This window comes from Grampus griseus (genome assembly GCF_964374135.1).
Source record: "Grampus griseus genome assembly, chromosome: 1".
NCBI lineage: Eukaryota > Metazoa > Chordata > Mammalia > Artiodactyla > Delphinidae > Grampus > Grampus griseus.
In genome coordinates, this window is record NC_139017.1 from 88,919,415 (window position 1) to 88,934,822 (window position 15,408).

Sequence of the window (15,408 nt, forward strand, 5' to 3'; positions counted from 1 at the left end):
TTTCCCTAGTTCCCAGCTACAGAATTCCACAAACCCTGAGGCTTATAAAACTTAATACATAACCAAATCAATTCACTTTTATAAAATTTATAAATCAAATAAATGACGCACTACATCGCTTTCAGTCTCTCAACTGTAAGTTCAAGCTGACTTCCTGCCTCATTATACCATCTAAAGTTGTTCCAGCAAATGTGTTTTCCTATTTGTTACTTTAATGTTTTAATTAAAATTTAAAAGTAATTAAAAATAAAAACTTAATGCGTCTGAAGGCGTTCTCTTGGAATGAATCTCTAATCCTGCTAGGACAGAAGGAAGGGTGGCCCTCATCCCAAGAAGTCAGTAGACCTGTCCCCTATCATGAAACAGTGTCACTGCCCAACATTCGCTAGTACTAAAAAGTTCTAAGGTTCTTCATCTAAGGATGTGGTTACGTGTTTCTGCCAGTTTTCCATTTGAGCACGAATGTGATTCATATCATGTCATATTGATGAAATAAAAATCTGATAACATATCCTTTTGGTTTCACACAGAGTCTGAGGTCTAATGGCTTAGAAGTACGAGATCCCTGTCACCTCTCAGAATAAAGCTCTTGAGATATGGGAACATATGTATATGTATAACTGATTCACTTTGTTATAAAGCAGAAGCTAACATACCATTGTAAAGCAATTATACTCTAATAAAGATGTAAAAAAAAGAATAAAGCTCTTTTAAGAAAATATGAAAGAATGAAAAATATAGCAGATTACAGGCAACCGGTACCTTGGGCGTCAACCAAAAATAATACATTTCTTACCTGACCACCAAAAAAAATCATAGCAATGAAAATTAAAATGTAAAATGTCTGTGATTAGTTATATGAACCAGAAATGTAGTAATCTGAGAATTTCAGAATAAAAGAATGACAAAAAACATTCTATGTCAAATTATTTTAGCACATGACAATTATATCTCATTAAGAGTAGTATAGTATTAGTATGTTTTTAATAGGCTGGCATTTATATAGTTGGTAAAAATAATGAAAAGTACAGCAAGATGTCAAACAAGAGGTAACTGTTTTTACTTTTTTGCATAAACATATAATTTGTACATACAGGGTATCAAGAATGTGATGTGAGGAAATTCACATGCACCCTTTAAGTGTTATCAGTTGACTATATTTTAGACTTTAGAATCTAGCTCAGGGAATGCATAACAGGATAATAGTATTTAAAAAATGGGTCATGCGAGTTCTGCTAGGGTTAAAATAAATTAACATAAACTTGTTTTTAGTGTTTAGTCAATAGGTAAGATTTTTCATCAGAACTGTAAGGATTCTTCCAGCAGTGTCAATGAAGATCTTGGAAAGTAGCCTTCTTTCTCTTACTCTCACTCTGTTATTAGCTAATTGAGACAGATTTCCTCGTAGAGCTTTGAACTTTAACTCAATATTACTTTACCTTTATCCTCTTAGATAAAGGTATACATGTATCCCCCCACCCCCGCCCTGGGCGAGATGATTTCACTTGATTTTATTTAAGCAATGAGAAATGGGCGTATTTACAGACAGAAAGTGTGCTAATAAGAAGTGGCTAATGATTTTCACACTGATACAAAATAATGATACAAAATAATTCTCTCCAGGCATTTTATACTCTTAAAAATTACACATAAGCCTATTCTGAAAGGAATTAATTTCACATTGATTTTCTTAAATGCAGCATCAGTATTTTAGTGACTGGCTTCAGTGACTTGCTTAACTTCTGATTATACAAAGTGTAATTTTTATTTAATGTGTGATTCTGCTAATAATCTCTACTTTGGATGGATAATTATAGTAAAATCTTATACTGGCCAACCTATTTGGAAACTTTAGCTTAGCATAAGGGAGAAGTATAGCAAAAGAATGTTAAGAAACATCTTTCACTCCATACCTCCCCACCAAGACTTTGTGGAAGGTATATTCACTCTCTGAGGCAGATGCTTATATGATGTTTAGGAGTCTTCCCAGAAGTACCAATGAAGACCTTTTGTAAGCTCTGTGATTTTTCCCCCCCTCTCTTGGAGGTCTTCTTTTTCTCCATGTACCAATTCGTAGTCCTCTTCTGTTCCCCTGTCAATGGCCATGATTGTGAATTTTTAATTTCACGCTTCATTCTCAAGGTAGGTCAGTTCTCAGTAGCCACAGGATCGCCCTGGGCCTCCCTAACCTGGGATGTTCATCTTGCCTCCCATTCTGGAGTGGAGCTTCAGAAGCCACTTCTAGCTCCAGGAAGCAAGGTTATCATCACATATCTATTTAATATATATCTACTTCAAAGCTATTCCTTAACGTAGGTTTTTCTGCTTTTAAAATAGGTAGAGGAACCAAAGCCAGTTTCATACAGCAAATGAAACTTTGCTCGTTGTGTTGGTAAAACCAACAGAGAGAATTAGGTTTCTCCTAAAAGAGGCAAGAAGAGAGATTCTTGGACGATAAAGGCATTTCTTTTAGAGAAAGACAAGGTAATAGGTAATGAAGCAAGAAATAAAATCAGGTTGGTTGGTTGTCCCCACCCGCCCGTCCCCTACTTCTCGGTAGACCAAAGAAGTTGAGAATGTGCTGAAGACTGATTGCCGGATCTCATGGGGCTGTAACTGAGAGCTCCCAGGGGTGGCACCTGGATGTGCCCTCCTCTCCCTGCTAGGGACGGCATCTTGTCCAGCTCTATCGCAGGCTTTTGAGAATATAGGTGGCGGAGAGGAGTATGTTGGATAAGATATGATAGAATAACAGTTGAAATTTGCACTTTAACGTTGTTTAAATATGTTCTGCTAAACATTTCCAAATTTTTTACAATATAAAATACTTTTTAGGTGCTTTTTAAGTATAATAAATCTCAAGCTCTCCAATGTACTTGGTCTAAGTCGCTTCTCTCTTTTTTAAAATGCACCAGATCATAGTTTGTTCCACTGCCTACTCTTCCTGTAGAAATGTTTGTTTTCAGGATCACTGATTTGCAATGACTTTCAGGAGGAAAAACCTAAAATGTAAATAGTAGGGTAATACTTTAGTAGCAAAATGTATCATTTACCTGAGTTTAAACATTCAAAATATCATGAAATGAATAATAATGACAATTATATCAATAATAATAAGCTATCACTTAATAATCCTCACTATGTGTCAGGAACTGTTCCAAGCATTTAACATAAATTAACTCATTTAACTCTCACCACAAATGCTATGAAATAGGTGCTATTATTATCCCCATTTTATAGATGAAAAAACAGGCAGAGACTTCAACTAATTTGCTCCCAATCAAACAGGTGTCAAGTGACAGGGAGGGTCTGAATTTGAATTTATGCAGTCAGATTATATAGAATCCATACTCTTAATAATTGCACCATGTTCCCTATTTTAATCCTAACTTCAGGGTCATATAGAGTTGCTCTTGAACTGAAATTCCCTTTTACACTTTCTAAGTTAATAGTTTTTAAATAGTACTAGTTTAGGGCTAGTAGGAATAAGACCCAAAGTTTGAATTCTTTCTTGCCTTCCAAGCACTGTGATAGTAAGAGGAGTTAGAGTAGTAGAAAAACAGCTTCTGTTGTACATTAAGAAGGTGGAGGAAAATGCAGGAGGTAAATAGCCACAAGACATCCATCATTATATATTTTCCTGTTGAAAATATTGTCATTTATGTAGAGAGCTCCAAAAATTTTATAAAGTTTTAGACAGAAAAGATTTCTTTTTTGAAAGCAGTTTTCTTCCAAGTGATTGGATATGAACCTATAACTCATCATGCTTCCCCGTTTTGTGCTTGGCTGTTAAGAAGCCCAGTGTGATATTTTCTTCTCCTCACTCACAGCGCTCTCTTTATACTAGGGTTTTTTTTTTTTTTTTTTCAGTATAGCCATCCACCTTGTTCAGTATAGCTTCAATGCTGATTTAATGATCATATTAGGCCTTCACAAATCCATTTTAAAAGTAGTTGGGTTAAAAACAAAATTTATATTTTTAATAATTCTCCAATTTGCTTTTACCTGAGAACCCTGACATCTGCTTTGAGGCCCATTTAACTTATGAATAAAAACAACAGGAAGAACCCTAAGAAAAACCCATGGCTAATGTGTGCTTGGCAAAGCCAAGTCTGCTCTGAATGAAACCAAGTCTCCACACACAGGCACAAACCCCAACACATGTAGAAAGAAAATTGCTTTTGTGAATATCTGAATTATATGGTAGTTACAGACTAAGCATTTCATCCAGTTATATAACGAAAAGTGAAAATCAAGTTCTTATTAATTAGTCAGATTACCATAGTTATTAGGTAGGAATTAATTTAATGCTTGTGAAATCGAATGTGTAAACAGGCATTTTCAAAGATTTAAAACCTCTTTTGTCTTGCATCTTATCTATAATTTTTGTAATGCACAATTTTTCTTATGGATTCCTTTTCTATAATAAGAATTTACTTTCATGGTTCACAAGCTGCATGGCTGTTTTGTTCCTTAAAATATTCAGATATCACTGATCCATAATTAAAACACCATTCTCATTTAAGTGTTTGCTAAAGTCAGAGCTTGAGATCTTTGTTTTGGGGTTGTATAATTTCTCCAGTCCCTGTCTTTCGGACTGACTTTCTCCAGATCTCCAGGCCTCAAAAATAGCTGCGTTAGAGTTTTGGAGATCAAAACTCTTCGTTGGGAGCATTTTCTAAGCAAAAATGGCTGCCTGGGCTTTGTTTTCATAATTCCTATAGTCATTATGACTTAAAAAAATGAGTCATAATCGCCAGAGATGGTGAATGAAAAGATATTTCTTTCCCATAGTGTTATATCAATGATTTATCAAATGCAGTGTTGTTCAAGTGGAAGACTTATTAGAGAAACAAAAATTAGAAAAAGAAACCTTGGAACCAAGTGTTTTGATCAAATTTAGTCATACTTTTAAAAAAAAGTTTTTTTGGAGTATAGTTGATTTGCAATGTTGTGTTAGTTTCTGCTGTACAGCAAAGTGAATCAGTTATACATATACACATATCCACTCTTTTTTAGATTCTTTTCCCATGCAAGTCATTACAGAGTATTAAGCAGAGTTCCCTGTGCTATACAGTAGGTCCTTGTTGGTTATCTATTTTAAATGTCGTAGTGTTAAATGGAAAAAGTGCAACATTCATTGGACTTCCAAAGTGTCACAAAATAATACAATTTGATAACACGAAATCTTTGTTGTTCTTTGTTTTACCTTTCTGTACAGAAACGGACCAATGGACTCCGAAGAACCCCCAAGCAGGTGGATCCAGGTGTGTGATTAAACATCTATAATCATTTTTTCAGTTAAGTGATTATGAAAGTATATGGGAATTGCTGTAGAAAGTCAGACAGATTGTTGGCCTGTGTTCCTCGCAGTTTGGTATATAATGTGTGACCAGGAGGTGACCGTCTACTGTGTAAATCATTTACCTAGGACAGGGTCATGTGATGAGTAACCATCAGTACCACAGTCTTTCCGCAATCAGCAGTTGAGCTGGTTATTTGCTTACTGAACAGCCTCAGGGTGCCTGGTTAATGCTAACATATCCAACACCCTTTCCCTGCTCCCTCCCAAACCTGGAAAAAATCAACCAGCACTTAAAAAATCAGCATGTTCTGAGGGCGTGGGGGGAGGTCATAAACCAGACAACTTTGGTACCCTCCCCATTTGGGAAAATACTTTTCTTTATCCTATATCTATATTATTTTATAATACAAGAATGAGTTTAAGGACTTTGTGAACAAGTGTCCTCTCCAGAGACCAATTCTTTGTCTGCAGAGAGTGTTCAGTTGTTTCCTGTTTAATATCATGAGGTTGACCCTGTCATTATTTTCATATAATTATTTTTTGTCCATTAAGCAATGCCTTCCATAGTTTAATTACCCAAAATTTGTTGTGTATATGGTCATATTATTGTGAGTAAAAGATATTCATGGCTAAAGGATTCCAAATATATGAACTTAATAATAAATCAAGTAGAACATGAAATATAGAGTAGTCTTGCCGGAAAAGAATCTGGATTATGTGTTTTGTTTTCTCATCGTAAACAGTGTTCACCTAGTTGTAAAGTTTAGCTTTCAAAGCATTATAGCTTTTCACTGAAACCACACCCCTGGTAGCCATGCCAGTTTATGAGCTGTTTGAAAAGATTTATGGGAGCTTTGTGGCCTCTGGCTAGAAATTGCCTCACTTGTGTCCTGAGATCAGTTTAAATCTTTTAAGTACAGAACAAAATTAAGGCCATTAAAAAAATTAGGGGTTCTGGTTTGCTTTTTTATTGGTTCTGACTTTCCCAAGATGATACCCTTTGCAGAAAACTCTACAATAATATTTAAAAGTGACTTCTTCTGTTCTATTTAGTAGGAGTGTATGACTGTGAACATAATATTTTTTCTTTATTTTGTATGAGTTATAGTATTTCTGTTTCTGAAAATTACCTAAACTTTATAAATATTATTTTCTCTTTCTTCTGTGGGCATTTTCATTTAATCTATTCTCCCCCAAGGAAATGCATTTCTATATATACAGTGTGTCAGTAGGAACACATTTGACTTTTAACTATGTACATTATAGCCAGAATTTTTAGGAGCCCTTAGATTATTTAAAGGGAGGTATAATGAATTCACAGATTATAAATATGGCAAAGTGGACCAATAATAAAATAGTTTATCTTCCTTTATCCTAAAGGTGATGGCTTTCTCTAGGTATAGCTCTTCCGGTATTTATATTTGTCCAAAGTTTTTAGAACTTCATGAAGAATAAACATACAAATACAAAAGAAGTAGTGCCATATGTTATGTTTGGGGGAAAAATATGCATTATATATAATATACATAGCTGTGTGTATATATATATATATATACACACACACATAGCTTTCCATTAGGTATAGTAAATACATATGTGTTTTCTCATTCTTCCACACTTTTGAAAAGAAAGCAAATAGTTGATGATCTTGCCTGTTGTAGATCCTAATGTAACAATCATTTCTCCCTGTAGAGTGTCTTTTGATGTTAGGCTTGAATTTTGTGTTTAGGGTTGGTTGTCTTTTTTATCTTTGCTTATTTCTGTTTATTTCTGTTTATTACTTTCTCTTGGCAAGTTGCAAAGCTTTTTTGCTCAAAGTTAACCCTAGCTTGATGACTGACTGTCTTACTCTGAGTTGATCCTGATGTAACTATTGTTAAGATTTTCACAGTTGTGTGGGAGAAGTTTCACTCCAGGATATTTAAACAAGGGATCAATAAAACTGAGACCTCCTAAGCATGGACAGACTGCTTCCAAGGAGCATTATTTGCTATCAGTGTTTTTACTATGAAAGGTCCTTTAATCTTTTCTCTTTTAGCTATTTTAGTTGTCTTTTCCAAGTGTTAACACACTGACTACTTTCCAGGGTCTCACTTAGAGTGGCTTGTAGAAAAAAAGTGATTAAAGAATTTGGGAGGTCAGATGTAACCACTTCACCAGGTCCAAATTTCAGAGCCCTGTCCAAAGTAAATTACATATCTTCTCCATAGACCTTTTGTTCTGGAAAGGAACTTAATGCATAGTTCTTTGGGTAGTAGTGTTACTGAACTAAACTTAGGTCCACTCATCCTTGGGCAGTAAAGCCAATCTACTGACACCAGGTTGTGGTGAAGGAAAGTACAGCATTTATTGCAGGGCACCAAGGGAGGAGAATGGGCAGCTCATGCTCAAAAGGCTTTCAGGGACGGGGTGTTAAAGGCAGTGTGAGGGAGGGAACTACAAGGTGTGTGATCAGCTCTTGCACAATTCTTGGATTGGTTGACATCAGGGTGAAATTTCAAGTATCATCAGCCTTCTGGTTTCAACCAGTCTAGGTTGTACATTTTTGTGATCAGCAATTTTCATCTGGAGGGGGTCTGCTCCCTGTAAAAACAACTTAGGAATGTGTGTCAGGACTTTTTCTGTATCTTTCAGGGAACTGTGAGTTCTGTGATTCTGCCATGTGGTGGATTTATAGTCTAAATTGTTACCAGTTCCCCAGCCCAACAGCTATTCTTTGTTTCTCTATCATCTTCACATTTCCCAATCATTAACTCTTGAGCCAGCCTTTTGAGACTCAAGGGAGGCCTGGGAGATTAAAGCAAAAGCCTTTTACTTCAGAGGACAAGGACACAGGGGCTTGCATACAGTTTCAGTTGGTGCTTAATAAATATTTGTTAAATGAATTAATGAATGGCTATATACTTCTGCATGCACTGGCTCTCTTGCTTTTTAAATTCCTCCTGCTGATAAAGTGGACCAGTATACTCAAGGAATATGGAATAGTCCAATGGTGGGAAGCATGGCTCTGAGCCACATTGCCTAGGCTGAGGACCCAACTTAGCTGTTTACTTGCTGTTGACCTTTGGCAATTTGCTTCCTCTCTGTAGTTTCCTCATTTGTAAAAGGAGATTAATAATAGTAGCTACCTTACAAAGTTGTTTTGAGCATTACATGAGTTAATACATGAAAAGTACTTATAACAGTGCCAAGTATGTAGTAAATGCTAAGAGGTGGCAATTATTATAATAATTACTTTGTGGTAGAGCATGTTAAATATTGGACGTTTTGTCATGTGTAGGAGAATCAAAAGTATTTGCCAATTATTTCTTTGCAAAGAAACTCAGAATTTTATGTTGAATTCTAGGTGAAGCTAGAAGTTACATTATCACAGTCATTTTCAGATTTGCTGTTGTTCCCTACTTACCTGATGGCTTCCAAGATATTTTGCTTATCTTTAAGAAGAGACACAATCAACAGTGCTGGTTGAGAGTTTTTTGGTGAAATTAGTAGTGTTTGTGATTGCAATAAAGAAACAAAGAAAGAAAAACTCCCAAGGTTAAAAGCAAATATTGTGGAGTTCAGTTCAAACCACGAAAGATGTGAGGTTTACATTGTGTCTTATTTGCATATTTAAAACTTTTACTTTTTATTAATAATTGTAGTTAATCTTTATAGATAATATTTACAAATGGCTTTGCAGTTTAGTTGACTTTTTCTTGTCTTCTATTACGTGCTAAGAAATTTATCAATTTATGATCTTGACTGCTTTTATAAATATAGTAATAGTAATGTGTAAGATGCAAATTCTGGTAGCTCTTTTGGATTTTTTAAATATAGCAGGGTATTTTCATCAGTTTGTACTTTTCTTCCTGAGACAGATGTTGGTTTCAGGAAAATAACACTTATAAGAGACAGATCAATTATTTCAGGAACACGGAGGTGCTAGGCCTTTTTCAAGAACATGAGATCATAAATCTCAAGAAAATCTGAGCACTGGTGTAATATATTTCACCTAAAGTGGAACCCAAGGTCAAAGTTACCAATTAAATTTTAATACTGAGCTTTAAAAGTTTTCTTCTGTCTGAGTAGAGAAGATACAAGATTTATTTTAGCTTGCATGTGGCAAATCTATATACCAGCATATGTGTTCTTTTAATCAACCCTGTGTTTTTAGACTATTGCAGAATTATCTCATATTTGTGGAACTCATAGCATCTTGTATTTAAGTCCACAGTCACTAGCTTTTAAAAAATCCAGGCGTTGTTCTGTGTTGCACTACCTAAAGATTAGATGGAGTAGATGGGAAATGTTTAGGTACCTCATTTTCCTTCTGATCTTACGTTAACTCATGTGATTTGTGATAACCTTGAATAGTAAGTGAACAGAGTTCTTTCTGAGAGCTCTTGCGTCACATGTGTTCATTTTTAAACTCTTGATTACGAAGAGAAAAATGTGGCTTAGAAACAGTGTTTTTTCTTGTTCACCGAGGAGATGTCTTACTGTTTCTTAGAAGAGACATCTTCAAAGATGGTCACTTTCTCTTTCAGGCGGATAGGATTGGTAGATAATGCCATTCCTATCTGTTCCTGTATGAAGAAAGGAATTCAAGACATCTTTTTTTCATTACCAACTTCGTATCTTATACAACAATAAGCACCAGCAATGTCATTAATTATAAAGCATGGCCCCCCTCCACAGTTTATATTCTGCCTAAGGAGGGAGTAGATACAGGCACAGAGCCTTGATTGCATAAATGCATGTAGATGAGTGTGCATATAAAATATTTTAATATTCTATTTTATACTCTGATTCATTACAGTATGGCATAGTGTCATAAAAATAATTAGGGAATAGTCTGGTAAACATATAAAAAGATCTAATTATGTAATTAGTGCAAAAAAGCAAAAGGAATTGGAAAAGAGAGAAGCAAATGTAGGCTAAGATTGCTTTTAAGCTGAGTTGTCTATATATGTTTTCATTTATATAAATAAAATGTTTGTTATGCTGTTTTTTTGCATTGAATTACAACTTAATACAGTTTTCCTTAATGTTTTAATTTCAAATTATTGGTAAACTCATTCCAGATCTAAACAGAATTGTTTATTTCTTTTAGACTTGCTTTTAAACATAATGCCAATTTGCTCGATAGAGAACTTTTATCTTTTTAATTCTCGAGTAGAAAACATTGATGAGAAAAATAGCAACCCAGGATTTTTAAAATTATTTATCTAAAACTACATTTTTCTTTTTTCCTTTTTTTTTTGAGGGAGACAAATGTATATTCGTGAAGTTTTAGTAAGTGAGCTTTTGTCTATAGTAAATAAGTAATAAAGTATCTGTAGATTACAATATTTCCATATTAATCAGTCAAACCTACTTCTGTCTTTTCTGTCACCTCTAAAATGAATTTCTCATCAAACATAAATCCTAATCTAAATATTAGGAGCATAATTGTAAAACTGTAAAAATACATTTCACATTGAAAGAATGAACGTGAAAAAACTGGGACAATAGAACTTAGTGATTAAGATTCATTGCAGAGAAATGAGAAATCCAAGCTGTGCACGAGTGCTGGAGAGCCTGCTCCGGTTTTTAAAATAGCTGATTTTCTCAAGTTTCTATTAAACTATGGACACAAAGACTGGTTTTGCTCTAAGGCATTTGATCCCCTTGTAGTTATTTTCAGGACTGCCTTCCTAATTCCCTTTACCATGATGATATTTTTCTGAAACGTACATCACAGTCCCTTCCTCACATCTTTTTTTCGTTTGGGGAGGATTTATTTTTCCCTTTGAAGGCTCATTCCGAGCTCACAAAGTGTCACTATTGCTGTCATCTATCAGGTTTGCCCATGCCTTGCCGAGCCCAGTCTTTTACACGGCTCTGTTACCTCCGGCGTAGGAAAAAGAGGGGAAGGTGAATATTTGAAGACGTACATGGGGTGGGGGTGGGGGCTTTAGATGGGAAGCATGGCCTCAGTAATGTGATTATTGAAATTAAAAAACATTTGGAGTACTATATACTGAACCCACTTCTGGATCGTTTATGTACTTTTAACTTATAATTTCTATTACTAGAGTAATTATGTCTTAGAAAAAAAAGTATACATTTATTAAATATTTAGAAAAATATTCTGAAAAGGAAATCTTGAACCTGGTGAACTGCTTTTAACATTTTTATCATTGAAAAATCATTCCTCACTTGGAAGGTCAGGTGTGGCCTGGACTTCCTTTGTTATATCTACGGCCCTGGTAGTCAAATACTATCCCATTTCAGAAGCAAAAGAACATGCCATATAATGCTAAGTAGACAAAGAAACTTCACAAATTTCTTATGAGCCAACAACTTATGAGAATCAGGTAAGCTTGTTCCAGAACTTTAGTCTGAAGTGAGGTAAATGAGAGGAACCAGTTGAGGCAAAAGTATTGGCTTCAAATAACAATATTTGATACAAGTAATATCGCCCTGATACCAGGAAAGAGGACAGACACTGATAAAGTAATCCTTAGTATCATAACTGTTTATAATTTTATAGTCAATCTATACACAAATAGTGAGAATGGTTATCAAATTAATTAGAACATTGGAATGGAGTTTGTGGAATTTCTACCAAAATGACTCATACTGGCAATTATCTGAATGAAAAGAAAAGCTTGTTGGGTTTTTTTAAATTGTTCTTTACAGATAACTTTTGAGACTCACTTTTTTCTGCAGAGATATTAGAAATATATGGAAGCTTCCCTGTCTTTGAGGACCTTGGAATTTTGTTGGAGCGATAGGACCTACAAACATAAACATGTCCAACAGCAATAGCGTGTGGTGTATGAGGAACCACCAAAGTGTGTATGGTCACTTATGAATGGTGTTGTTGACTAGGTAGGCAGGGTGAAGGAGACTCATTGTGGTTTAAAGAAGGGCACAGGACAGGGAGACGAGGTATCTAACAAGTACATCAATAAAAGTGCATTTATATACAACTACAGATATTTAAATAAAGTTATCAGTCTCTTGCTAGGTTTGATATTCTGACCTCAATTCTGTATCATCCAGTGTGCTCTTGTTTGTCAAGTGGCATAAAACCGAAACGAAATTGAGCTATTTGTAATGAGGTGGATAGACCTAGAGTCTGTCATACAGAGTGAAGTAAGTCAGAAAGAGAGAGACAAATACCGTATGCTAACACATATATATGGAATTTAAGAAAACAAAAATGTCATGAAGAGCCTAGGGGTAAGACAGGAATAAAGATCCAGACCTACTAGAGAATGGACTTGAGGATATGGGGAGGGGGAAGGGTGAGCTGTGACAAAGCGAGAGAGGCATGGACATATATACACTACCAAACATAAGGTAGATAGCTAGTGGGAAGCAGCCGCATAGCACAGGGAGATTAGCTTGGTGCTTTGTGACCACCTGGAGGGGTGGGATAGGGAGGGTGGGAGGGAGGGAGACGCAAGAGGGAAGAGATATGGGAACATATGTATATATATAACTGATTCATTTTGTTGAAAAGCAGAAGAAAAAAAAACCTACAGACTTAAGATGGTTTGACTTAAGATTTTTCGACTTTAATAATGGTGTGAAAGCGTTATGCATTCGGTAGAAACCGTACTTCCAATGATGAATTTTGATCTTTCCCAGCTAGCGATATGTGGCATGACGCTCTCAGAGATGCTGGGCAGAAGCAGCGAGCTGCAGCTCCCAGTCAGCCACACAATCGCTGGGTAAACAACCAAGATACTTACCGCCGCTCTGTTTTTCACTTTCAGTATAGTATTTAATAAATTACATGAGATATTCAACCCTTTATTGTAAAAAAGCTTTGTGTTCAATGATTTTGCCCAGCTGTAGGCTAATGTAAGTATTCTGAGTACGTTTAGGGTAGGCTAGGCTAAGCTCTGATGTTTGGTAGGTTAGGTGTATTAAATGCATTTTCAACTTACAATATTTTTGACTTAAAATGGGTTTATTGGGATGTGACCCCGTCATATGAGGAAGATCTGTAATTTAAGGGGGAAAAAAAAGAGTGGAGGATTTACTGACTTAGGTAACTAAAGGGGAGCATGTTTGGCTTCAGGCAGAGTTAGATCCAGGGGCTCAAATGATATCATGTTCCATTTCTCCTTGTGTCTCAGTTTTCCTTTCTTTTCTGTTGATTTTTTGTCAACCTGCACCTCAGGCAGGTTATCTCACTTGGAAGCAAAGTTGGCCACTAGCAACTCTCAGTTCCCCACAGCTAGCACTCTCAGAGAAAACTGGACACCTTTGCCCCAGTAAATCTAACAAAAATCCCAAGTTGTCTTTAACTGGCCTGGCCCAGATCTCTGATCATCTCTGAGGACATCACTGCAGCCAGGGTACATGTGATGAGCCACGTGGCTTCTGTGTCCACCTCTAGCATGCAGAGAGGGCCTGACCCAGCCTGTTCACAGGAAATTTGTTTTCTGTAAGAAAGAACAGCTTTGCTTACAAAAGAATGGGGGAAGGAAAGAAGAGCAGCTTGGTTTGAGCAGATTATAATGTACATCTGTTATAGTGTATGCGTTTTAGACATTGTCCTCCTTGGGCGTACTGTGGCTGGGTTTTCCACCTCTTCTACCTTGGCCTTTTTCCATTCGTAGTCTCTTCTATTTGATTGTTTTCTAGTATCAGACAAGGTAAATCCTGAGGAATGTACCTAAAATGGGAACTGGAGAGTCTTGACAAAAAGCTCATCCGTACTCACAGCTTTAGTTTGCAGGGATACCAAAAAGGAAGGGTTCTTAAATCACAGTATCTTCTTATAACCCTGTCTTTATACCTAAAATACCAATGTGATATTCTCCTTTAGATAGAGGTACTCTGTTTCTATAAGGAGATAATCCTTTGTTCCACCATTAGCTACATACACGTTAGTGTAGATTGGTCCATCAAATTAGAGAACTGGGGAAACAAGACCTAAGACGGCATGTTTTGTGGAGGCAGGTGGGAAGAAATGTTCCCTCCCTACTGGAAGGGTCAGGATGAGAGTGCCAGAGAGCCAGAGACTGCAGCCCTTGAGGCATTAAGTTTAGACCATAACCTGCCTCTGTGGCAATAAAAGAATCATGGGAAGGAAGGAGAAGGAAGAATCTTGTCTAGTTTTGTCTGTATAGTCGCCCCTTGGTATCCACGGGGGTTCCAGAACCCCCCACAGATAGCACAATCTGTGGGTGCTCAAGTCTCTTACACAAAATTGCATAGTACAGTCGGCCCTCCCTACCTGTGGGTTCTACATCTGCAGAGAGGGAGGGCCAACTGTATTAGGCACTTTCACTTACATGGACACTTGTTGATCATCAGAGGCAGCCCTGTACAGCCGTTTAGACTGAGCACTGTGCAGTGTCATAGATCTGGGTTTGTATCCTGCCCCTCCACTTAACTAGTTGTACAATCTTGGACCTGTAGACCTGTTTTAGCCTCTCTAAAATGGGGGGTAATAGTAGCAGACATCTCCTGCTGTCATTGTGAAGATTAAATGAGATAATAGGTAAAGCATTTATCAACAAGGTTTGGCACATAGTAAGTGCTCTGTAAGTGATGGTGGTGGTGGTGATTACTAATACTTAAATACTCCTATATTAATTTTCTATTGCTGTGTAACAAATTACCATACATTTAGCAGCTTAAAACAGCATGTTTTTTATTTCACAGTTTCTATGGGTCAGAAGTCTGGGAGGTTTAGCTGGGTCTTCTGCTTCAGGGTTTCTCATAAGACCTCACTCAAGATGTTAGCTAGGGCTATGTCTCATCTGAAGGCTCAGGTCATTCCCAGCTTGGCAGGATTTGGTCCTTTTGGTCTCTTAAACTGAGGTGTTCAATCCCTAGCTTGCTGTTGGCCAGAGGCTGTCCTCACATGGGCCTCCCCAACATGGCTGCTTGCTTCATCAAAGTGTACAAGCCAAGAAGGTGACGGAGTCTCCTAGAAGGATGGAAAATTAAGTCTTATATGACAAAATCATGGAAATGACATCCCATCACCTTTCTGTTGGCCAGAGGCAAGTCACAGGTCTTGCCCACATTCAGGGGAGGGGATTAAATAAGCATGTGAATACCAGGAGGCAGAGATTATTGGGGTTCATCTTAGAGTCTGTATGCTACAA

The 15,408-nt window shown here is 36.6% G+C and overlaps 1 protein-coding gene across 2 annotated transcripts in view; it reads left to right on the plus strand.

The window, feature by feature from the left end:
• Positions 1–15,408, plus strand: part of VAV3 (vav guanine nucleotide exchange factor 3) — a gene marked incomplete at its 5' end in the record, with an annotated part of 388,846 nt that overhangs the window by 257,200 nt on the left and 116,238 nt on the right. For both annotated transcript variants that reach the window (XM_082646938.1, XM_082646939.1), the window contains one exon: positions 5,222–5,267. In XM_082646938.1, the coding sequence (XP_082503064.1) occupies positions 5,222–5,267 (46 nt within the window). The remainder of the gene's footprint in view (positions 1–5,221; positions 5,268–15,408) is intronic.